Here is a 26,187-nt window from a genome sequence, read left to right as displayed (position 1 = left end):
TTTATAATAAAAACATAACAAATTTCTCAGATATATTATTTTTTGCTACATTTCGCAACCGAGATTACACCAATAGATTCTACTGATCTATTAATTTCGGTAAAGTTTTACAGTTTTACAATAATACTGATCCATCAATTTCGGTAAAAATACAAACACTGTAAAGACTAGTTATATATATATATAGCGTCTTGTCATAAATTATATTTTTTTGGACTGTTACATCATAGTTTAATCTCGTATAACGACGTAAGTACGTATAAAACGGTAATAAAAGACAATGAAAGAAACAGAATAAGTACATGAATTGCAAAAAAAGATTATTGCGTTCGAATATATGAATTGGTAAATAATTACAAGAATGTTTGTTAAGAAAAAAAAAAAAGAAAAGAGGAAAGAGAAGACAAAGAAAAAAAGAAAAGAGAAGAAAAGAGAAAGGAAAGAGAGAAAAAACAGAGAAAAGATAATTGGAAGGAATGGTACAGGAACGGAGAATAATAGCGACGAGCCTGACTAAGGCGGGGCTCGCATATACCGCGAAGAGAGGTAAGCGGTTGAATCGGATTGGATTGGGGCGCAACTAGCAAGCAAGCAAGCAAGCAAGCAACCGAGGAAACTGGTTTGGTTTTGTAGGGCTTGCACCACTGCACCTCTCTTTCAGCGAGGCAGTCCAATTTATGCATTACGGCTATGTAGGCACTACATGATATCAAAACGCTGCGCCCGGGCTTACTTCACACTTACCGTCACCATCACTGCAATATTATCGGAACTTTCCAAGTGCCTACAACACTAAATTCACTGCATTATCATTTTCATTCAACATTCTCAAGTGTTAAATGCAATTTTCAATAAACGTTAGAACAAACGGCTTAAATACAACGTGAAAGTGAACAGAAGTTTGTACCAAGTTTGTTCCGGTGTTGATGTAGGTGGTATTTGGAATATGAATTCTCTATCAATTAAACGCCTGTGACTGTTTTGTGTGGTATCTGGTGCTTCATTTTATAATTTGTTCAAAATTAATACCGTGAAGATTTCAAATTTTACACACAGGTATATTACTTTTATATTGTATTACATTACATTTCAGAGGTTATGACACTTTTATCTTAATTTGCTTAGTATTCTTACGAATTCTATTCGCTCTCTCTCTCTCTTTCTCTCTCTCTATTATTATATATTATACTGTTGTATCATTTACATTGATATCAAGTAGAAACATGCAACAGAGGTTGTACATTTAATTATATATTTTTCTTTTACTTTTTCCACAAACTTGGAATGGCATTAGACCTTGCAATCGTTAATTTTGCGGCTCGTTTAGTGTTTCAGAATCACGGTTCAAAGTAAATAGTGTAAAAAAATATATCGGTGAATCGACACCATCGAGTTAAAAATAATAAATTTGTCTTTAAAGTCTTTTATACTTTATTTATCACAGTACACGAAACGAAAAATGATCATTAGGCGATTAGTTTGTCATTTTAATGATTACCGAAATTATACGAATTATACATAGCATTTGGCTGCTAATGGTGAATTTTTTTACTTAAGATACTTTCTTATTGCATAAAGATAGAAGAAACGGCTGTACGATAAAAGTCGTGAATAAAATTTGTAGCATATGTAATTATTGTCAGTTTAGTCCCAAATGTTTTATATGTACACGTAGGCCTGTCTATATTTTATCTGTTCGAAATAATTTGCAAGGAATAAGAATTAGCCAAGTCATTGAAAATTGTTTGGAAGTGGGAAAGAACATCTACGTAATACTCATGTATTGTGCATGCACAATTTCAAGTACGAAAATTCGTTATTTCGCGAGTGCATATTGCATGGTCAACTTTTTCTTCTCAACCTTTTGCACGAGCCAATCAGAATTCGCGAATATGCTTCAAAAGAAAATGGCTAACTCGTGTCGCTGGGTTCGAGCGTATCTTTGCGCGTCGTTTTGTGAACCCCGTAGTCTGCAATCACGTTGACGTCTATCGCCATTTCCTTCACAGGAAGATTTTGTTCATTTACTTTCCAAGGTATACGCAATTATTCTCCCTATGAGTATCGTGAATTATTATCATCGGCGTGCTTCCTTGGTAATCCTTTCATAAACACAAAAGAAAATTGGTTAGTTAGAGCGGCGAATGTGATGTTATCGTGAGTGTAAAAGTGTAGTTGCATCCTTCAAGAAATATGGATGTAACTCTATTGCCGGCCGGCAAGCTACAAGCAAAAGCTCCAGTTACATTTCTTTTCAAACAGAATTCCCGTATTGAGTATTTACTACCGCAAATACATCGTTCCGAATCTATTTTTCATTACGACAATCCGATTTTTCTTTAAAGAGCATTGTTCTACAATGGAGCTACTTTTTTCTCTTCCTCTTTTTTTATTGTATATTTCAAATTAAGGATTAGGCATAAAATGTCATCGATGATGTAGCAACGATATTCAAAAAAATTCCTGCATTAGTTCCTTTGTGTTGAGCAATTGACGATATGATAATTTCGATATGTTGATCATTCATAAACGCGGGAAATTGCACGGGCTATTACACATTGGAGTTAGTGGTATTAGAATTTCGGTCACGTTCATTACATTTACTCTATTTCTCCATTTTCCAACCATAGGTGTATCAACACTTTCCGTTCCATATTTTATTGTTTTCTTTTTGTTTTATTTATTTATTTGTTTATATATTCTCATGTATACTATATTATTTTTTATGACACTCTGTTTCTTATTTATTTGTACTATTGAAATTCCATTAAGGTATTTAATTAGCAGTCATTGAAAATTCTTAGTGTAATAATGGATATTTAAAAACAGTATTGCCAAGTATTATAAATTATAAGAAATATATGTTACGAAATATCTTGTAAATATTATTAAAAAATATAAGATTTTTATCTTTCATACAAAAAACAAAATATCACAATCTTATGTTCATAATATAAATTTATTCTTTAGTTGCTAGTTGTGAGATTCTAGTATTTGTTTTCAAAATTATATGTTAAATAATATTTATAATGCAATTTAATATGCATTTTAATGTTATCACTCTGTTCTTTAGTATTTAAATGAGAAAAGAAGATTTGTAATATGGCAGCTGTTATTAGTGTTATAACAATGTTTGTTGTATCCCGATATTTTATTATTATAGTTTATATCTTGTATTAATTGTATTTGAGTAGATAATGATAATTATGAATTACGATTGAAAATTTAATAAATAACAAATTAAATTGATATAAATTTAAGTAAAATAACATGAAGTAAATTAAGGAAAACTTTAATTGTATCAAAGATATTATCATAAAAATTGAAATAATGTTGCAGCTATGGCAGAGGGAAATGGGGAAATAAAAATGGAAGAGAAACAATCTAAGGAAGAAATGGAGTATGTAGAAAGGACAGAAGATTTTTCAAAGTTGATTCAGTACGGATTGGATGAAAAAGTAGCTGGAAAATTAGATGAAATTTATAAGACAGGAAAATTAGCTCACGTGGATTTGGATGAAAGAGCATTAGATGCGTTAAAGGAATTTCCAGTTGATGGTGCATTAAATGTACTCACACAATTTCTTGAATCTAATTTAGAGCACGTATCAAATAAGTCTGCATATCTTTGTGGTGTGATGAAAACTTATAGACAAAAAAGTAGAGCTGGACAGGGTACTGGTACCAGTACTACTCCAAAAGCACCAGATGAGGATAAAATAAAGGTAATCATTTATTTTATTAATTTAACGTTTATAACTGTTTACAAAATTATATAAATTGTAAAAGATATAAAATTATCTGAATTATCCTGCAGATGATTCTTGAACGAACTGGTTATCCTTTGGATGTAACAACAGGACAGCGAAAATATGGAGGACCTCCTCCAAATTGGGAAGGTCCTACACCAGGAACTGGTTGCGAGGTAAAGCCATAAGTAGTTACTTGACTTGTATCTTTGTAGTACTTCTTTTACTTTTTCAAAGCAACTTTTCACTTTTTTTCTAATTTTATATGCTTTTGTTTTTATAAAAGGTATTTTGTGGAAAAATTCCAAAGGACATGTATGAAGATGAATTAATTCCTTTGTTTGAAAAATGTGGAAAAATTTGGGATTTAAGATTAATGATGGATCCAATGGCAGGTTGCAACAGAGGATATGCTTTTATCACTTTTACTAATAGAGAAGCAGCACAGCAAGCTGTCAGAGAGGTATGTAGACATTCTTCGAATTTTTTTTTTTATCATTATGTAGGTACATGTTTGTGAAGCGTATAAATTCTGTTTTCCTAGTTTACAACATCTTGTTATGAACATATCAATGCCCTTCATTTTTATTTAGAGAAACTTTAGAAATGTTACAAAATTGTTATTGCTACCAAAATAAATAACTTTTCGAAATGTTTAAATATATATTGCATATATTATATTTCTTTGTTTTCTGTTTCTGTATTCTACTTTATTGAGATTTTTTTATTTGTCGTTTTAATACTCATTTTAAAATAAGCGATAACCGAGTCGTCGAATTTTCGTTAAAATTCGTCGAATCGAAAATAGTATAAAGCATCTTTTTTTCTTCTTTTTCTTTTTGTATTAAACATTTCGAATACATTTTTTCATATTCCCATGTGGCTTGTTCTATGTTGTGATTTGCGTTTCTTTCTTTATTATTATTATTTTTTTAATAGTAGTCTTAACGCAGTTTTAGCATTTTTTCACTAATGGTAAAAAGTAACCAAATTTGAAATTCAATGTCTTTAGTTAGGAACAATCCACATATTTATTTCGTACATATACATATATGTCCCTGGCCACTAATTTATATTTTTAAGTATAATTATGCCCAACACATCCTAAAATACTTAACAGCAGCAAGACAGAGTTAAAAATTAAATGCATATATACATAAAAGTATAGGCACACACGCGCGCGCGCGGACATGCAAAGTATATATACTCGTATGTACATATATACACATAGATTTAGACACATGCACGCACGCACATACACACATACACATGAGCATACACGTATACACGCGCGCGCGCGCGCATAGGTATATGCGTACGTACGTATGTATGTATGTATATACATACATGCATATGATAATGATGTCCTATGGATGAGTTTCTTTTTCCAGCTCTCCTCTTTGCTCAGTGGGCAAAATTGGGAGTGGAGAACTTTCCTAAACATTGATGATGCCAAAAAAGAAAAAAGAGAATTCGTGTGGTTTAATTGGTTAGGGGTATATTTACTTAATTGGTTGACTTTCGTTGGACAGTGACAATTTTTGTAACAAAATTTCGAAAATTAGTAGGCTTAAAATTTGTTTACAGGAGCACATACGTGAACGCCGGTTTCCTATATTGTGAAGACTCGAGCGACAAAGCGCATGCCACTTTCTCGCTTTCATGGAACCAGGCCATGTTAATTATTTTACTAAATTGCATATTCTGAAAAATTTTTCCTAAATTCTTTTGTTTGTCGCAATTAGATAAAACATGAAATGTACCTCATTGGAACAATATTAGGCATGTGTTTGTTTTCTTCATCCCACAGCTCGATAATCACGAAATAAAACCCGGCAAGAATCTGAAAGTAAACATTAGCGTTCCTAATCTACGACTTTTCGTGGGGAACATACCAAAGTCAAAAGGCAAAGAGGAGATCTTGGAGGAATTTGGTAAATTAACAGGTAAAGTGAATTCGAGGCGTGTGTACCTACCTCTCTACCTATACCTACCTGTCTACCTGTATTGTAACTTACGAGTGGTAGCTTTTAAGTAGTGGTTGTAGATGGTATGGAATTATGGAGCATCCAAGAAAAATACACGATCGTGCGTACGACCGTGTGATCTTCAGTTACCTATGACACCTTCAGTTCTGATCAGTCTCCTTGCCTCTCGGTTTATTAGTGAACAGTAACACCTCTCTGGTCCAAGTCTTCTTCTCCTCGCATATTATAGGTTGAGTTATGAGTTTTATGCTTCCTACTTTTATTCATTATGTTTCCTTTCTTTTTTCCTAATCGATTTTTTCTTTTTTTCCCTCTGACATTCCTATTCCTTTAGTTCTTTCAACTACCATTGCTGCTATTGTTGACGTCGCTATAATCATCATTATTGTCATCACCAACAATCATCATCATCAACAATCTTCTTCTATTTCTTCTTCTTTATCATCATTATCATTATTATCAACGTCATCATCATCATCACCACCACCCGCACCACCATCACTACTATTTCGTCATTATAGGGTCAGTATCATGTTACTATCAGTACCAGACCATCACTACTACCACTACGATCAACGCCATTCGTTATTTGCTATCAAACACACACATGTACAATATCACTCAGTTTTACATTTGCGCGCGTAAACACACCATATATACAATCAGTCTTGATCTTTGCATTTGAACTTTGATCTTCTTGGTAATTTGAATGTATAGTTTGGTTCATTTTTTTTCTCATTACATTTTTTTGCTGTTTCTTTTTGTTATATTTTTTCTTTTTTTATTTGTTATTGACAGTACAAAAAAAAAAAAAGAAAGAAAGACAAAGTAGTTAGAAGAGAAAATGTGGAAGCAATTTAGTATGGCAGAATTGTTAAAATTATACAGTGAGGTATTAAACGCGCGCTGTCCTGCGTGGTTGTTATCAATTTTTGCATCATGCTAACGCGATTCATGACTGGACCTCGAGCATGGGGGTATGGGAGATATGCGTGGACCGCTGGGGCGTTTGGCTCGCTAACAAACGGACAGGCACTCCCATCCACCTACTTTTACCTATCTAACTATCTAACCTATCCACCTTCCTATCTACTGACCTATCTATATTTCAACCTATCTAGCTATCTATTTACATTTCTATCTATTTAGCTATCTAACCTATCCATCTTCCTACTTACTGTCCTATTTATATTTCTGCCTACTTAGCTATCTATTTACATTTCTACCTGTCTAGCTTATCTACATATTTACTTATCTACTTTGTTACTTATGTACATCTACATACTTATTTATCTACTTTCTACTTATCTATCTACCTTTCTATTCTATCTATTTACTTTTCTACCTATCTACCAACCTATCTGCCTATCTACGTATCTACCTACCTATCTATTTATTCTACTTGTTTTTTTACCTATCTACCTACCTACTTTTCTACATAACTGCCTATCTCTTTACTTAATTATTTATCTATCCCTTCATCTATCTATCCATCTACCCAGTTATCCTCTCACCTATCAATTTATCCAACTTCCATCTATCTGTCTGTTTATCTATCTCTATCTATCTCTCTATCTATCTATCTATTTATCTATCTATCTATATCTATCTATATCTATCTATCTATCTATCTATCTATCTATCTATCTATCTATCTATCTATCTATCTACCTATCTTTCTATCAATCTATCTATCTATCTTCCAATCAATTTATCTACCTACCTACCTACCTACCTACCTACCTATCTACCTACCTACCACCTTCCTACCTACCTACCTAGTTACCTATTTACTTACCTACCTATCTACTTACCTACCTACCTACCTACCTAGCTACCTACCTACTTACCTACCTACCTACCTACCTACCTACCTACCTACCTACCTACCTACCTACCTACCTACCTACCTACNCCTACCTACCTACCTACCTATCTACCTACCTACCTACCTACCTACCTACCTACCTACCTACCTACCTACCTATCTACCTACTTACCTACCCACCTTCCTACCTACCTACCTAGTTACCTATTTACTTACCTACCTACCTACGTACCTAGTTACCTATTTACTTACCTATCTACGTACCTAGTTACCTATTTACTTACCTACCTACCTATCTACCTAAATATTTATTTTCCGTTTATGTATTCATCTACTCATCTATCTACCTGCCTATATATCATGTTATCGACAGTGTACGAAAATTAATTCCAGTTTAATTTTCCACGTTCATCTATTGATATGCTTGCCCTATTCCTTCGTATAAGATATATATATATCCCTAAAGGTCGCTTCACGATATCCCACGTTCAGACAGCCAATAAGCAGGTAAAATTATAAAAGGCAAGCTTAATTGGCACTCTCCTTCCACATTATTCTTACAGCTGAATGATTATGAGATTCGGAAAGGGAAAAAGATTGGTGTTACCGTATCTTATAACAATCACCGCTTGTTTGTGGGAAATATTCCAAAGAATCGAGACCGAGATGACTTGTTCGAAGAATTTACAAAGCACGCACGTAAGTTGATAATTGTCCTTAAATCAGCAAGCAGTAACCAAAGGAAATTCTATAGGAAAAAATGATGGGACAAAACTTTTATTTTTTAACGATCGGCGATTTGTATCCAATTTTTGTTAGAGGTGCCAGGTGGGTTAATTTTACCCTCTTGCAACATTAATAATTAGGCAGATTCCTTCTCAACTTGATACATATTTCATAGAATTTATTTTTTCACCTGTAAAACATTTCGCACACATTCTCGCAAACACCGTCAAATTTTATTTTTCACTCTCGAAAAGAACATTTTATTTTTTATGATGCTATTTATTAATTTTTCGATAAAAAGTTGGCCATATTTGATTAATGAATTTTTATATTAAATCGCGTCCCATAATCATGAAATTTATCACTGCATTTTTCACAATTATATGTATGCAAATGTCATTGCTTTCTGTTTTCTTGGAACTTCACTTTTAGAATAATTTAAATTGTTTCATTATATGAACAGTTGGTCTCTCATCGAGTGATTATTTATTGTAGTACTTTGCATACAAGTCTTTTATAATTGATATATAGTTAATTGAAGGTTTTTTCTTTTTTAACTGATTGATTTTGGGACGCGAAAACACATTTAGTGAATGGAGTAAGATTTGAAAACAAAAAAAAAAAAGAATCAGAAGTATATCAAGAGTAATAATAATGCGTGGAAACATAAGAATTTTATTTATATGTGTTACTCCTTTAAACTATTAAACTTTACTCCTTTAAACTTTAAAATATTAGATAACTTTGCTATTAATATCTGATAAAATGTAGCATTTTGTCCAATAGAATTCATTTCGAATTTTCTCTAATATATTTATTATGAATGTATGTAATCAGTTCGAGTGATTGAGTGAATGTGTATAATTATTATATGTGTGTTTACATAACATTCTTGCATGTAATATTTAAGTCTGGACTCAGAGAGGAGATAACGAAAAGAAATTATGAAGTAAAAAAATATTGAATTTAAGAGGCATAAGGTTAAATAATCAGAATTTATGGGAAATAAAGGTCACAAGGCATCTGAATTCTTCTAATAATCCCCTTCCCTTTTCTTTCTTTATTTATCTATCTCTATCTCCATCTGTCTGTCTGTCTGTCTGTCTGTCTGTCTGTCTGTCTGTCTATTTATCTCTCTATTTATCTCTTTTTATCTATCTATTTATCTATTTATTCTCTCATTATTTTTTTTTCCTCTTATACTATTCAATCAAATACATATATGCGCGTTTTTTTTTCTTTTTTTTTTTTTTTTTTTTTTTTTTTTTTTTTTTTTTTTTTTTTTTTGTTGCTTTAAGACCAAGTGCATTTTCATCAGATGCCATGTTGTCTATTCATACACATGTATATATTCTATGTGTGGGTTTGTGTGTGTGTGTTTTGTGCCCACGCGTGCAAACCAACTTCTAAACTGAGAGGAAGGAGAGTAGGATTATCTTTAAATTAAAAAGGAAAAAAAATGGTAACAATTGAACATGAGTTTGTAGCTAAAGAATTGTTTTATTATTTTTACAAATGGTATTGTTAGTTTGAGACACATCGTCTATGATAGTACCTGTATTTAAATTAATTGATAAAAATATCGATTCTTACATAATTTCAGGAAAGATTAATCTTTTTTATATTCTTCGTATATTAATCACTGCGATGCATGTAAATTTTAATAGCATGATAATTTTATTTAATAATATGTAATACATCTCTCGATTTTCAATTACGTTTATTTTTCTTTTGTGTAATTAAACATCATATCGAAGTCCATAAATGTGTTTTAGAAATTCGTAAAAATTGATTTGGTGACGCGTGAATAGAATTTTTTTTTTTCAAATATTTATTCAAGGTATTTACATATATATATATAAATTTTTCGGTACCAAATTTTTTTATTTAATTTATAATTATAATGCATAGTTATTAATTATAACTAATAAAGTATATTGAGCGTATCTTAAATTTATTTTGGTGATTTAAGATTGTATCTTAAATTTTATGCTCAAGTTTTATATTTTTATTATGTACATATGAATACATATACATATGTGTATAATCATATGTATCTACATTTGTAAACATGGATGTATACGTACATTATGTATGTACACATGTATCATACATATACATAAAACGTATATATGTGATATGGATTAATATATATCAAGTTACAAGTTATTACATGATCTATGTATTACCAATATATGCGTGTTATGTATGTATATGTATATACTACAAGTATATTTTTTAATTTAACACTATCTATAATTTTTAAACATAAACATTTCATATTTATGTTTTGTGTGTACTTGAGCGATATGGTATTGAGAAACGGATACTTACATATCTATAATTTTAGTGTGTTTTATTTTCCATTTATGCGCGTGTGTACTCGGGTAAGGGTTTTAGAATTCCTTGTATATGATACAACAAGTGTACATACTATGTTCTCAAAATCTACTATGATTATCGCTAAATGATTTTTTTGTAAAATTTTGTGGAAATTAATTTATTGCTTACAACCGAAAGGACGATTTTGAGGGCAGTGTATGACTTAAACATGTTGTAGGTGTGAGTATTATGTTGGTAGGAAAAAATTAAGTTTGTCAATACTATTTGAGAATTTCAAAACCAGATATTGCAATTGTGAAAGATTTGACGTCTAAACTACTTATTGCAGAATAATTTCATTATAAATTTACTATCGTAATTGATATCATTTTTTTCCTTTTTTGTAATTAACTGATTAGTACTTAATAGCTTGGTAATTTATTAGAATCACGATCGGTATGTTTTGATTTCTTTTTTTTTTTTATTTGTGGAAATATTGGGTAGATGTATCTATATATATATACACACCCATACTCATACATAATTTTCTTTGAGTAAAATTATTTTTCATGTAAAAGTAATTTCCCCTTTCGACCACATCATTTTATTAGTTTCCGTGACATAATTTGGTATCAAATAATGTGTTGTAATTTTGATATTTTAATGTTTCAAATGAATCATTTAGTTATAATTTAGATGATAAATTTATCTATCAAATTTTCTCATGTTTCTCTCTCTCTCTCTCTCTCTCTCTCTCTCTCACTTTCATTCATACATTCTCATTCATTTACTCATTTCAGAATTCTTTCTCTTTCTCGTCCTTACTTTTTGCCAATCTATCTCTATCAAACATTATCTAAGCCAAAGTGTAGTTAAGAACGTTTCATGGGTATATTAATAACGTATTGCAGTAAACTAAATTTCAGCGATTCAAATTGTTTCTATTTGTATAATTCATGATATATTTAATGTAGCAGTTTATACAAACAAGGTATCTCAGGACTAAGAGGAAATTCTACAAGCAAAGATAAATAGAAAAGGAAAAAGTAAAATTTTTAGAAAAACGAGACTGAAAGTGGAATTATTTCTTTTCATATTTGTTTTATCTTTGTTCGTTGAATAACTTTTTACTTGGTTATATCGGATAGAAGATCTCTTGTATAAAATAATTTATTATTCAATTTTGTTAGCTATCCTGAAATTCCATGTATATACTGTATGCAAAATGAGATGACTTCGCGAAATTGGTTTTTCTACATATCTATATATCTATATATATTTTTTTTTAATTTTATTTCTTCACCCTCTTTTTCTTTTATTTCTCCTTTTTCTTTCCTGTTTTTCCTCTTTTCACTAGACATATTCTTTTAGTAGATATATTCTCTTTCTCTTCTTAATTTGTCCTGCTGAGATTTATTGATGTATTTTGTGTAATTTTTCATCATGTAGCTGGTCTGACCGAGGTGATTATCTACAGTTCTCCGGATGATAAGAAGAAAAATAGAGGTTTTTGCTTCTTAGAATATGAATCTCATAAAGCTGCTTCCTTAGCCAAACGAAGATTAAGTACCGGTCGCATCAAAGTATGGGGTTGTGATATCATAGTTGATTGGGCAGATCCTCAAGAAGAACCTGACGAACAAACAATGTCTAAAGTAAGTAATTGACACTGAAAATGCAATTGGATGTAACTGATTATTAATTAAATTATGTATTTTAGGTACGTGTCTTGTACGTAAAAAACTTGACACAAGATTGTTCCGAAGAGAAACTAAAGGAAAGCTTCGAACAATATGGTAACATCGAAAGAGTGAAAAAAATCAAGGATTATGCTTTTGTCCATTTTGAAGAAAGAGATAATGCTGTTAAGGTAGGATATAATTGATAATACGTTAATTGATAATATTGTGTAATTATATTCGTTGTTAATATTAGAATGTTATTGTAAATTACAAGTTATTTATTGCAGTATTGTTTATTTCGTGTTCTAGGCAATGAACGAATTAAACGGAAAAGAAATCGGAGGTTCTCACATCGAAGTATCTCTTGCAAAACCACCATCTGACAAGAAGAAGAAAGAAGAAATGCTTCGTGCTAGAGAGCGAAGAATGATGCAAATGTTTCAGGGTCGAAGCGGGTACGTATATTATTCGATACAGCTGTTAATTCTGATTTACTTATTGAGTTACATCATCTTTTCAGATGATAATGAAATTTTCTGTTGCAGAGGTTCTCCATCGCATCCAAGTATGATGGGAGGACCAATGCCAGTTCGCGGACCAGGACAAGGTCCTCGAGGTACTGGCGCAGGTATGCGAGGACAAATGGGACGAGGCGACTATGGTAAGTACCAATTTACCTTTATGTTTATCGCGCTCGTTGATATTTTCTAGACCTAATCGGAATTAAACATATACACACGCGTTTATACATATATATTCATGTATTTGTACGTAACACTTTAATTGCATTTCGTTACCCCTTTAATAATATTTTATATAGAAAGAGATAACGTGAATTACATATATGTACACGTTTTTGTTTTATTGAATTAAGGTTTTGTTTTCGCTTGCAGTCAATTTAATTCATCTTTAGGCTTAGACCATATCTTAACTTTGTAAGAATATTAAATTGTTCAACTTTCCTGTAAAATTATTGACAATGGTATTAGCATATAATTATACATTTAGTTTATATCTATATAATGCAAGGTCTGAGAAAATTGTATATCGCCAATGGACTGCTTAAATGATTGAAATTGAAAAATATATCAAGATAAAGTATACTAATATTTTGGTGCTGAAAAAATATATGATGTTCAAAAAATTTATTAACGAACTTTTCCATAGATTTAAAATACTAATATTTTATTTTTCAGATTTATATAAACACAAATCATTGTTAGATCGTTTTTATCGATTACTTATGGTAATGTTATGTAACATAAACATCCCGCATGCTTTTGGGGATTTCACTATCTCACTACATACCTTAGCTTACGCGCATGATGTTATATATATGAGAACTTGTTATAAAAGTACAAACATTTTTAAGGACGAATAATATCATATCCTTAGCATTGAAACCTTGTCTTCTTCATCTTCAGAACCATGATCCTAATATTTGAGTATTAATAAATAATATTTATTGATCGTGAAATATTAACTACAAAATTAGTTACAAGTTTGCTTGCTTAAGAGGGAAGAAAATTACATCTCTAAGTGAAGAACAGTTTTCATCAAGAAAATTTAAAAAACAGAGAGAGACTTTTAAACTTATTTTATCATTTATCACATTAGAAGATGTAGTGAGAAAGTGCTTAACAACTGAAGTACCCTTTCGTTCATTCATTATATCAAAAAAATTGCATTTGTATGACAATCTGGTAAATTGAATTTGGTCTGAGCCTATTATGATTACATTTTAATTGTTATGCAGTATTTTATTTCTTTTTCTCCCCTTTTTTCTTTATCTTTTTTTTTCTTTTTCTATTATCTCAATTATTGTTTTCATCAATGCATAATCCTGTAAACAGTACGTGATATTCGGATATACGAAATATTTTCTGGAACAAATATCAATTAGCTTACATTATTAAAAAGTTTTCATACATATGTACGATTATACATATGTATGCCAGGTGTGGTTTAGCATCATAATCAGCACCTTATTGCCTTACCACTGCCACTTCCTGCGATACCTATTATGTTTCACATTTACATTGCGCGCGAGTGTGCGCGCATACATACACACACACAGAGACGGACCGACAAGTAAAAGGACGCACATAAAACACGCACATACGAAAAAAAGTAATTGCATGTGTATTGTTTGTTTTGTATTTACGTATAATAATATTTGAGTGAAATTTATTTTGTGGCGGTGTATAATCATACGCATTGCCAAGAAAAAAAATCTCTCAGTTTCTTTTTTTCTCTTTCTACTTTTTTTTATGTTGTTTGTTCTACCTCGTTTTATGTAAGTGTGTGTATTTTGTTGATTTCGTATGCATCATAAATTCAATAAATTTGGTTTCAGCTCTCATGGAAATAGGTAAGATGCGATATTGAATTACGAATGGAAAGTAGTAGAATACCATTTAGTAGAATTTTATATTTTTTCTCTTTTGGAACTATGTATCCAACATTGGAAGACGCTCATATCGGATCATCGAAAATTATAACAAAGCATGCTATTATCTGTCATGATATTTAATAATCTAATGTCATTGTACGATGATAATTCAATTAACTTAAGATAAGAATGAAAGAAGGAACTGAAATGAGAATGAGAGAATGGAAAGAATGAGAGAGAGAGAGAGAGAGAGAGAGAGAGAGAGAGAGAGAGAGAGAGAGAGAAAGGGAGAACAAGGGGAAAAAAGAGCGAGAGAAATTGGATTAGAGAATAGGTATAAAATTGCTTAGGAAATAATTTTCTATGATCCGAATAAAGCGTGAAGTTTTTATCAGGATACATGATGGTGGTAGGGTAATTATTGAGTTTTTTCTTTGCAGTATCGCTGTTATATAGTGAAAGTAATATATGTTTCCGTGATGATTTTAATTAAATAATTTTATATATAATATATATATTATATATACATATATATGTATATGTATATATATATATATGTATGTATATATACACGATTGCGAATAAAATCGTAACGTGTACTATTCGGATGTATATTTTTCTTTTTCTTTTTTTTGTTTCCTATCATTGAAGTTTTAAAACCATCTTTTCCCGGCATGCATTTTCTTATAAAAAAAAAACAAAAGTATTAGTTTTGAATAAGTTGCCAATTGGATATATCGTGGCTAAATTTGGGTCTATTTGTAATGTGTGTTTTTATAGATTATGATTACGACTATTACGGTTATGGGGATTATCGAGGTGGCTACAGTGATCCATATTACGATGACTATTATCGATACGAAGATTACTATTTCGATTACGCGCCGCCTCCGCCACCTGCCAGAGGGAGAGGCAGGCAGCCTCAACCGGTGGGTCGCCTTTTTTAATGGTTCTAAAGTCGTTTCCGTTACTGAATCATTATTACTTTCTTTAATATTTATGTATGTATGTGTGTTTGTGTGTCTGTATGTACACATATATATATATGTATATGTATGTATACATATATACATATATACACACATCAATAGTAATTTGACTGTGGCACAGTGTTCGCGGATGTATCCCAAGTACATTATATAATCCACTTTACTCTCTCCAAACAACCTGCCCATTTATTATTTAATCAGAGTGTGCATTAACTTCTTACGTATCGATGTAAGTATATAAGCATGGAAAACGTGGACTTATAACTTAGATGCGCGCACTGATGCACATCCTTATATATAACTGTTTTTATACCAACGACACGTGTGCTACCTGTCATGAATGCGTGGATGTATGTCTGCATTTTGTGTAATTATACATATGTGTATATACTATACATTATATATATATTTTTTTTTCTGCCCCATCTATTTTTATATATACATCTTTTTATTTTCTCATTTTCCCATTTATTACTTTAGCTGTCTTAGTAAATTGTGAGTATAAATCTAGTTGTACTCAAATTTAACGCTTACACCAAAATAAATAATAGATGTATTATGCATTTATTTAGTAAAGCTTTGTAAAAATAATCAAATGGAATGCGCTTGAGATACATTTGGAATATATATATATTTTTTTTTACACAAGATTAGAAAACAATTCCATTGTAATAAAATTGATGTATAGTGATTGATGGATAGTGTGCATATATTTGAAGACTGGAAAGAGAGAAAGATGTGAGATTATGGGAACGCGCACAAAGAAAGATGGGAGGGGGGGGGGGGTATGAACTGTCCTATTTATATGTGTTACATCATTACTAATTCCATCATTTAGACTAACGTTATCCTATAAGTCGAACACACTGCCACTTTCAAATTGCTTGCTAATCATATCTGAGCCATAGTAGACCCATTCCAAATTTTGCAATAACAATATAGCCGGGAAAAGCTATTAGAGTACAAGAAAGTAAGAGAGGAACGGAAAAAAAGAAAAAAAACATTGAAGATATATATAATAACGAGAGGGCGGGATAAATAGAGAAACAGATGGAAAAGGTACGATTTCCCTTGTATTTTTATATATGTTGTTTTATCAGAAAACAACATAATAAGTCTTTAGTGTTGTAAGTTTTCCTAATATTTGCTCCTCCCATGTTGATATTTGAAAAGAAATTTTACTTGTAGGTAAAAATATTACGAGAGCTTCTATTGTGTGTTTCATAGTATGTGATATGTGTATGTGTCCATATACTAGTATGTACGAGGTGGAAGAAATGTAATTAGAATTGAAAACTATGATAAATACGTAACTAATGAACATTAGTTAGATAGTAATGAATTTCTATATTATCATTCAATTGAGTATCATAATTCATGTAAAAAAAATAGTAGAATACTTTAGTAGTAGAAGATATATTTGGCAACTCGTAGTTTTAAAAAAATTGGTTTCATTCTAAATATTCATCAAATGGTCCATAAAATTATCTTGTTACATTCTTTCCGCCATATGAATGTACGTATGTATCCTTAAATTCGTGTGGTTGTGTGTGTGTAGTTACGTATGGATCTCAGGTGTATGTATGTATTATATCTATACGTGTATATAAATATCTGTGGTTAAGTACACGTATTTATTATATTTTTTATAGTTTTGTCCTTCCAAAGAGAGCGACGTGTGAGTCTCGTGGCTCGGATATGAAGCATTTATATATATATATGTACATTTACTTGTACATTTATATGTATATGTATTTATATAACAAGTTGCAGAGTTGTCCAAATAAGGAAATATTGGATACTCTGTGAACATTATTACAGCTGTATCATCATTATATTAATTTTGACAAACTGATCAATTATTTCCTTGCCTAATTATAAGACATAAAATTGTTCAATATAATAGATAGATGTAAGAGTACGTAAGTAGGTAAGTAAATAGCAAGGTATATAGGAAAATAGATAAATAGACAGGAATATAGGTAAATATAGGTAAAATGATCAAGATGGGTGGATAAATGAGTAAAATGATAGATAGATAGATAAATCAATAAATAGATAAATAATTCACATACTGGTTAATTAGTGAATCGATCGATCGATCAATTGATTGATTAAAATAAACGATAAATAATCAACCGATTAACTGATACATTGATGAGATTTTTTCAGTACTATTGTTTTCGATTCACATATAAGATTCAGATTATTTCAGCAAATGTAGTTTTTACATCTTAGTTGTACAGATTTGTTGGCATAGAATAATTTTTTTTGAATTATCTTCTTCGTCGTTGACGATTTATTTCCTAACTATATTAGTCATTAGGATTGATTGTTCAAGATACTGTTAGAAGTAGTTTTCACTTATTTGTTTAAATTATTTTCTCTCATACATAATGTCATCTTCCATGTCAATTATATCTAGTCTTTTGATTTTAATTATAATGTTGGCTTTGTTCAATATTGTCGGAAATGGAGGTGGAAAAATGTTTTTAACTAGTAGTAAAATAGATAATAGTCGATTCAAGATATTTGATCACTTAAACAAAGTATTTTTTCTTCAATTTAGTAATTTCTTCTGTTACAATGAAATAATGTATTTGTCAATTTAAAGAAAACATATTTTTTTTGGAAATTTCATTTTATAATCTTCATTATTTAGTGTGTTGTAATAATGTTATACTAGTATTTCTAGTCTTAAAAGATTAAAAATTTCTTTATACATTATAAAGAATTTAATCAGATATAGTTCGTGTAAATTAAATGATATTATTTAGGATTGTAAATGTGAATATGTTTGGAAAAAAGAGTTATCATTTCTTAATGAAACAACTTGTAAATTGACGATGCCTGGAAGAAAAGTTACGTAAAGATATATATGAGATGATATTCCATAGCTTGAGACTGACTTGATATTTAGTTTAGTTATAAAAGTTGTACTATGATAATTCGTGCGTATATATATAATTGTACGTGGTTGTGCATTTATGTACATGCGTTTGGATAGTATTGTTCTATATCACATTAGTTTTATATGGTCAGTTTACAGAATAGAAACGAGAAGTTAATTGAAAGTACAGAATGAAAAGAAAAGAAACAAGAAAAGAAACGACAATGAGATTTGTGCTAGTCCCTGCAAGTAATTTCTAGCATCGATACTGAAATTCTTGATGTTTGTTGCTTGCTTCGATGTATATATATATATATATATATATATACACACACACGCATATATATATATATATATATATATATATATATATATATATATAAAATACTGCTTACGCTTAAACAATACCCTGCTGTGTGATGTTGCGTTGTTTATACTATTTAAATTTTGATTTGTTGAATTTTGTTCTAGCTGACAGTGCAGTATGTTGTGTCGCTTAAAGTTCCTTCGCCATCCCAATACAATAAGCTTTCCGCTTTACTGCATTGGATAATTCTGCTAATACTACTGCTGTCTGTAAAAAAATGTGGTTAGTAAGATTTGGTTTTAGGTGATCCCTACATCCGTTGCATCGTTCTGCCACTGTGTATATTTCGCTAATCTGTATACACATATATATATATATATGTAAATAACTACCTCATTATCCTACTAAGCTCTTTTCCTAAACCATCCTAATTGTGTCCTTTTCTAACTCCCTTCCGCTTTTTATGCAACGCATATCATACCAATCCTTGCTGTCGATCATTATGCACATCCATCTCCAATCACTTATCCGCCCAACCAGTCATCCATACGTACACATATAGGCGCGCGCATCATTTTGTATGTATTATTTGCATGTATATACGTATAATATACGTATAAATAAATAGATGCTTGCGCGCACGTACGTACATACATACATATTTTAGCGCATATACAACCATTTTGTATGAGTATATACATATACATGTTAATTTGTACGTCTGTACGTGTACGTCTTTTTGTATATAATACGTGTATGAATATATTTAGAGGGTATAAAATGTACATATAACAGCATATTGATCCTAAAGTAAAATTCAAATGATGAAGTTTAATTGTACTAAAAGTAAATTCATATGATGAATTACAAGAAATTGTTTAATCCGTTTGTTTAAAGAAGTATAAAATCAGGTGTTTAGGTATTATCTATAAACAAACAGTTGATACGTCGGTCGATAATACATAGGATGTTAATTGTTAAACAATAGTTAGAAAAGATAAAGGGGATCGATAAAAGAAAGCCGAAAGGACGCACGATTGTGTTGTCCAAGTTCGCGAAGAGTACAAAAGTAAAGTATTATATAGAATCGTGTATACGCAAATCTATACTAGGAATGTAAGAAATATCATATAGGGTAACGATTGGGTGTTGTGTTATTTGGTCAGGCTGGACGTGGCCGTGGAGTAGTGCCGCGTGGCCGAGTCGGTGGCCCCCAAGTCCGTGGGCCAGTCAGGGGGGGACGCAACCCCGCAACTTCAGGGGCTCGTGGGGTCCAGCGGCTGTCCGCTCGTGGGGGGGTCCGCGCCAAGGGAAGTTTACCAGGTGAGGATGGTCTGTATCTCCACAATAAATCAATCATCTTTTAACATTATTTTCATACGCTATTCTTCTCTTTACACTTTTATCATCACTTATTAGTAACTTATCTATTTTATCATACCTCTTTCTTTTCCTTCTACTTTGCTTTCGTTTCTTTATGCTTTCTTCTGACTTTTCGCTAAGGTTTCTCTCCGCTTTCTATTTTTCATTTTTTAATAACGTCTCGTCGTGTGTGTGCGAGAACTGATAGACATTATTTCTGTTCGTGCTTTTTCTTGCGATCACCGTTCGAATTTTGCGTTACGTATTGAACATTAGTAATATCCTTGCAACGTCTAGTTGTTATATTCATTTTTATTTTGCTTCATCTACTACACTTCCTCTTTAATTATATTCTATTTTTTATACGCACATTTTTTTTATTTCCTTATGGTTTGAATAATTTCAATGAAAAGTCATGCCACGAAACAACTCTGACAAAGTATCAAATATGACGACATTGTTCTAGCGTATTTGAAAGAATGCGAGTTCGACAAACTACGTGTACATTGTTCTCTTAAATCTCTGAATACTTTTTTTTCATGTTCTTGAATTTGAATGTAAATATGCAATGATCATATTCAACGAGTTGAATGTTTCAAAAAGTGCAGTTGACATTAAATCGAATAGTTCAGTTATACTTTGATTTTCTTTCTAATAGTTAGATCCCATCTTAGATCGAGGTGGCACATTTTCCAGTTTTCCTATTCCAGATAGATCGTTGAAAACGACGACAATCTATTTCTCAGTACGCATTCAGTAATATTTTCAGATGCCTCCTATTTTCCTTAAGCTAGACTTGACTGATCGGTTTTCTTCCAATCAATAACACATATGTGTTTTTCCACAGCACTAATTTTTAGTTACGTTCCCCGTTCACTTAGTAACGTTAAATCGTTGTTTTATTTCGTTTTGTTGTACACATTTAACGCTCCAGTCTTATGGCATATAGGAGTGTTGGTACACATACTTGACTATGTCGTACAATGATGCGATTCGAACGAGTGACCAGCCGATTAAGTAACGATTGCTCTTGTGCTCATCAGACATGGGATAACAATGAAGAAACGGATGCGTGCGTAGGTGTGTGCTTGTGTCTGTGTGTGCATATGTGTGTGTGAATGGAAGGGAGAGATCGTGTTTGTCGCACGGAGAGATTCGAAACGTAATTTTACCGCAATAAGAAAATTTAACGTGACAAAGATCTGTTTGTTTCTTTGTATAGCAGGTAAACGAAAATTTGACGGGGGTCACCAGAACCAGGGGGAATCTAAGCGTCGCTTCCAGAGCAACTGGGGAAACCAACCCCTTGCCCAACAACCACTGGGCAATGCGTACGGATTGGCGAGTGTGAACGGTGGCAGTGGTGGTGGTGGCGGCGGTGACATAGGATTTGGAGGTAGGACCGCCACACTCGGCGGTATTTCCAGCGATGATCACGAATGGTATCAAGATTCCTACCAATCATGGAGCTAACTTCTACAAGTCTGTGAGTGAATACGCACGCACGCACCCATCTAAGTACGCACGCAAGCACGCACGACGAGAGAATTTTAACGGACGAGCAAAACAATGTGTACAACATAAGTTGAAAGAATAATAAATTGGAGTTGCTGTAATGGACGAAGAAGGAGACAAATTGAAAGCAACGAAAGCAAAAGCTAATTGTGGAAAAAAAAAAGAAAAAAGAAGAAAAAGAATAGTTTGAAGAAATGTGGAAAGATAAGATGAAAAATCAACCTAAAAGGGTGTAGGAAACCCACGTATAATGCTATTTAACTCTATAAAATTTGGCAATTGTAAATGTTTTTATGCCTATTTAATCATCAGATGGACGAATGAACGAACGTGAAAAAGCGCGTGAAGCGTCGTACTGAACGTCACCACCATCGCTAGCTCTCATTGTGATTGATATACAGTGACGTATCACTGGGACTAATTATTTTTAATTAAAAAACCAGAGTGACCACCCAACAACCCATCCTGTACTGGTACTACATATATATATATACATATATATGTATATATACATATACACACATGTATATGCATATATATACACGTGTATATATATATATATATATATATATATATATATATATCTATATATATATATACACTAATCTAAGTACTATTACATTGTCACATCGCTTACTGCCAAGTGATACAAAGATCAGCGATGTTGACGATTGGGATTGTGATGGCTTGTGTTAACTAGACACAAGAGCCAGCGATTTTATTATGCTATGATTCGGATTTTTGTGTGTATGTGCGAGAACGTGTGTTCGGGTTTGATAGATGGACGAAGAGCTTGCATACGGAAAAGATGAGAATACAATACAATAGGTAAAGTGAAAGAAGATAAATATGGTGGTGGGACGGGAAAGGATAAAACAGGAGTATGCAAGAAAGAATGAAGAAACAAAAGCGAAAATGGGAAGGATATGAGTGGCGAGGAGATTAGCATGAAAGGGTGTGAGAATGAGCGAACTGGTTTATGAACGTGAATGAAATATTAAAAAATTTATCGATGTAGCGATCAATTTAAATAGTTTTTTCTTTTCTTCTACAAGACGAAGAAAGAGAAAATTATACATAACATGTTTTACGAGTGTATGTTTATGTGTGCGTGTGGATATGATGCATGATATTGTGCGTGATATGCGCGCGAATGCATGTGTGTGTGTGTGTATGTATGTGTGTGTGTGCGCGCGCGCGCGCGCGTGTACGTATGGTTGGATCGCGTGTGCACGTTTATATACGTGCATACGTGTGCATGTGTGATGCGTGGAGCGCGCCAAGCGCCGCTAGACCTTCTATTGTTGGTCTATAATGTGTACAGTCAGTGAAACTATTATTATTATTATTAAGGGTCAGGCAGGTTTTACAAGGATAGAAAAGTGAAATGTTAGAAATCAACGGTTCTGCGTAAAGATATTTCTCATTTGTTCGATCATTATGATCAGAGGTTAAGAATCGATATGAGTATGGAAAGGGTAAATCAAAATGATAAGAATGAACGAAGGAGAAGAAAAAGGAAATCTATTACAAGCAACAAAATTGGTTAGTACAAAATTTGTTTGTATAGAAAAATTTATAATGAGAGCGTCTAAATTAGAATTTATGAATCTATCCTTTAGGATTTTGTTCTTTCACGTCTCTCTCTCTCTCTCTCTCTCTCTCTCTCTCTCTCTCTCTCTCTCTCTCTCTCTCTCTCTCTCTCTCTCTCTCCTCTCTCTCTGTTTTTCTCTCTCATTTATAATGTTATATTTTTTGTTTTCTATTCCATTTATTTTTTGTTTTTGTTTTGTGGTTAGAGAATCAAACAAAGAACCGTTGAATGCGTACGAACAAACGAAACAAATAGGAAAAAAGAGTATATCTTATATGTTTCGTTTGTATTAAATTTTACTCTCAAAATTTTTATGTTGCGTTATATCGCAGAATTCCTGCCACATGCAGGGGAGTTTTTTTTTAGAGCGACTGACTACCGAATTTGATAATGATAGTCACGGATTGATTTAGGATGTGTAAAGTGTACGCAGCGTTTACAAATGCATGAAACACATACAGCACACATTTTGAGTGTTGACTCGTTGTTATTGTTAGCCTGTTAGTTAATTAGTAAGAGTTGCAAATGCGGGCTATAGTTGGTCCCTGTCCCTGGAGCCCAGACACCCCCCTGTTCTGGAGAATAATTGAAATGAAAAATATAAGCGAAGCCTAATAGTGTTTTACACATACCCCCGAATTGTGACGGAAAAATAGATAAAAGATGAGAAAGATCATTTGTAACGAAGTGACTGCATATCACCGTATTGTCTTATCGTATATAGCACCAATGGAAAAACTAGCATGTACTTCGGGCTCATTGGATATAATACATACAGAAGTAGATATGAGAGAAATGCAATTCTATGTGAGAATAATAAAAGGAATGTCAAGGAATTAAACAACCAGGCAAGAAACAAAAAAAAAAAAAAATGCCCACTATTCCTATCCATTGAAGGCTTTTGAATCGGTGAATTTCTACAAATAACAAACTATCTATGTATAGTGATCGGATCGATTGTTTTTAAAACTCTCGTATCGACGAACATTTTCTTGCACATTTCATTCATAATTACTTAAGTCCGATTTTATTTCGTCATTTATACAAATCTGGTAACGATGACATACAGCTATAAACTAACGATCGAAGTTCCCTCACTTCTACTTCCTGTCCCCGGTCGTGCGGTTGTGCAAATGAAAGACGTGAAGAGAAGAGGAATGAACGAGCGAGCGATTGTTATGTAGGCAAGATATAAAGAAAGGCAAAGGAGAAAGTAGAAAGAAAGTGCATGCGTAAGTGAAAATGGATGATAAGAGCGTTTGAGTGGACAAAAAAGATAGGAAAGATAGTGAGAGTGAACGATGAGTTAGCAAATGAGTGAGTGATTGAGTGAATGACTGGGTGAGTGAGCGAGTGAAAGAGAAAAAGAAGGGAAGCGAGAGGAGCCAGCAGTCGGAAAAATTACTGATATTATCCATGCCAATCAACATTATTACCTTTCATTTCTTTAGTACTTTTTCCTCGTAACTCATTATTCACTTACCATATTTTATACCTACCTATTCTACTTATCTACACACCCTATTTATAAAAACATAATATCAAGGATATAATAATATTAATATTAACGATATGATAAGAATGATATTGCTAATTATACTGAGTGGGGTTTTGTAACACAATAATGTTTCAATATAAATTCTGGTTTTCCTTCGAAATTATAATAGAGGAAGATTATATACTTATATAAGGCAGGCAAATAGGAAGCAAGTATGCGAGAAAGAAAGAAAGGGAAGAAAGAAAGAAGAAACGAACGAACGAACGAACGAAAAAAAGAGGAAAGTTCAGCTTGCGGGGGCAAGGAAGCATAACCTGGCAAAAGCGGAGACAGTTCACGGTGACGAGACTTTAGACTGATCTAGGTACTAGCGTTACGATATTGGCCCTACCCCAGCGTTAAAGGCGCCCCAATATGATATCACTTATCCTTTGCTATTTTATACAATTGACCGGTGCGGCAGCTGGGGTGCCTGGGGGTTATCGGTCGCATTTAGGATAATGCACCACTGTGGCTGACGATGCTGTAGCCGCGCGCACCCTTTTACCCGGTCATTGCCCTAATTTGCGGCACACATCCTTGGGAACTTGACTCTTCTTGGTTGGCCCGTGTCAAGCGGATGTTGTGTGATTTTTGGGTCGCTCAATTTATGTTAATAACGACCCAAAGACGTGTTTTTTAATTATATATAAATATATTATATATTATATTCCTGCGGATATGCATTTTGTGACGTGATGTTATTTAGCATTAATGAGAAAACAACAAAAAATGAAGAATTGTACGGAAAGAAAATGAAAGAAAAATATTTAAAAAAAGAAAAAAAACGAAAAAAATGTACGTAACACTATTCACACAACCATATATACGGTTTATGTTTCTCGCGCCACACATGCCACGTGTCAGCTCCACGACTAAAAGTGAACGACAAATTTCAAACGACCAAATTCTTTCAATGTTGATAATTGCGTTTTTAGATTCTTTTTTTTTTTTATTATTATTCATCATCTTCCAATTGCTTTGCTTTTTTTTTAATTCCCGCAATTTGAAAAGTTGTCCCTAATTTTAGTGTGACGTAGTTGAACGTAATGATTATTGAATTTAAAATAATGTTGAAATGGTTCCTTTTTCGGGCTAGGAGCTTGATTTAAAGTGTCAAAGATTTTTGTGTATGACCAGATGTATTCTACATGTCTCAATAAACAGTTGTATGTGAATTACCTTTCTTAAAAGACGATATATTTATTTGTACATTAATAAAATACATGTTATTCCTCCTCCTTATTATAAATTTATATTGTTTATCACTTCTATTATCCTATAAATCCTCTTCTCTATTGTACAG

The 26,187-nt window shown here is 32.2% G+C and overlaps 1 protein-coding gene across 17 annotated transcripts; it reads left to right on the top strand.

Moving 5' to 3' along the window:
* Positions 1–429: 429 nt before the first annotated feature.
* Positions 430–26,074, top strand: LOC122528482 (heterogeneous nuclear ribonucleoprotein Q-like). Of its 17 annotated transcripts, none has more exons than XM_043653664.1 (14): positions 430–1,056; positions 3,340–3,725; positions 3,818–3,925; positions 4,036–4,212; positions 8,129–8,264; positions 12,063–12,268; positions 12,334–12,483; positions 12,605–12,750; positions 12,841–12,956; positions 14,652–14,666; positions 15,468–15,616; positions 19,038–19,155; positions 20,040–20,196; positions 21,461–21,596. In XM_043653664.1, the coding sequence occupies exons 2-14, from the start codon at positions 3,342–3,344 to the stop codon at positions 21,462–21,464; spliced, it is 1,866 nt and encodes a 621-aa protein (XP_043509599.1). In that variant the 5' UTR covers positions 430–1,056; positions 3,340–3,341; the 3' UTR covers positions 21,465–21,596. The 17 variants fall into 17 exon arrangements, with proteins under 17 accessions (XP_043509599.1, XP_043509598.1, XP_043509596.1 ...); XM_043653663.1 differs by having other exon boundaries at positions 20,040–20,205; positions 21,461–21,594; XM_043653661.1 differs by having other exon boundaries at positions 431–1,056; positions 21,458–21,611.
* Positions 26,075–26,187: the final 113 nt, after the last annotated feature.

Source organism: Frieseomelitta varia, unplaced genomic scaffold, assembly GCF_011392965.1.
Source record: "Frieseomelitta varia isolate USP_RPSP 00005682 unplaced genomic scaffold, Fvar_1.2 scaffold_251, whole genome shotgun sequence".
NCBI classification, from domain to species: domain Eukaryota; kingdom Metazoa; phylum Arthropoda; class Insecta; order Hymenoptera; family Apidae; genus Frieseomelitta; species Frieseomelitta varia.
Note: the sequence above shows the minus strand (reverse complement) of the source record. Positions and strands in the feature narration are given on the sequence as shown.

Bases quoted from the DNA above. Each gene is read 5' to 3' on its own strand.
- LOC122528482 (XM_043653650.1), top strand. From the start codon at position 3,342: ATGGCAGAGGGAAATGGGGAAATAAAAATGGAAGAGAAACAATCTAAG. The intron at 3,926-4,035 runs GTAAAGCCATAA...TTTTTATAAAAG, and splicing joins CACCAGGAACTGGTTGCGAG to GTATTTTGTGGAAAAATTCC. The intron at 4,213-5,559 runs GTATGTAGACAT...TTCATCCCACAG, and splicing joins CACAGCAAGCTGTCAGAGAG to CTCGATAATCACGAAATAAA.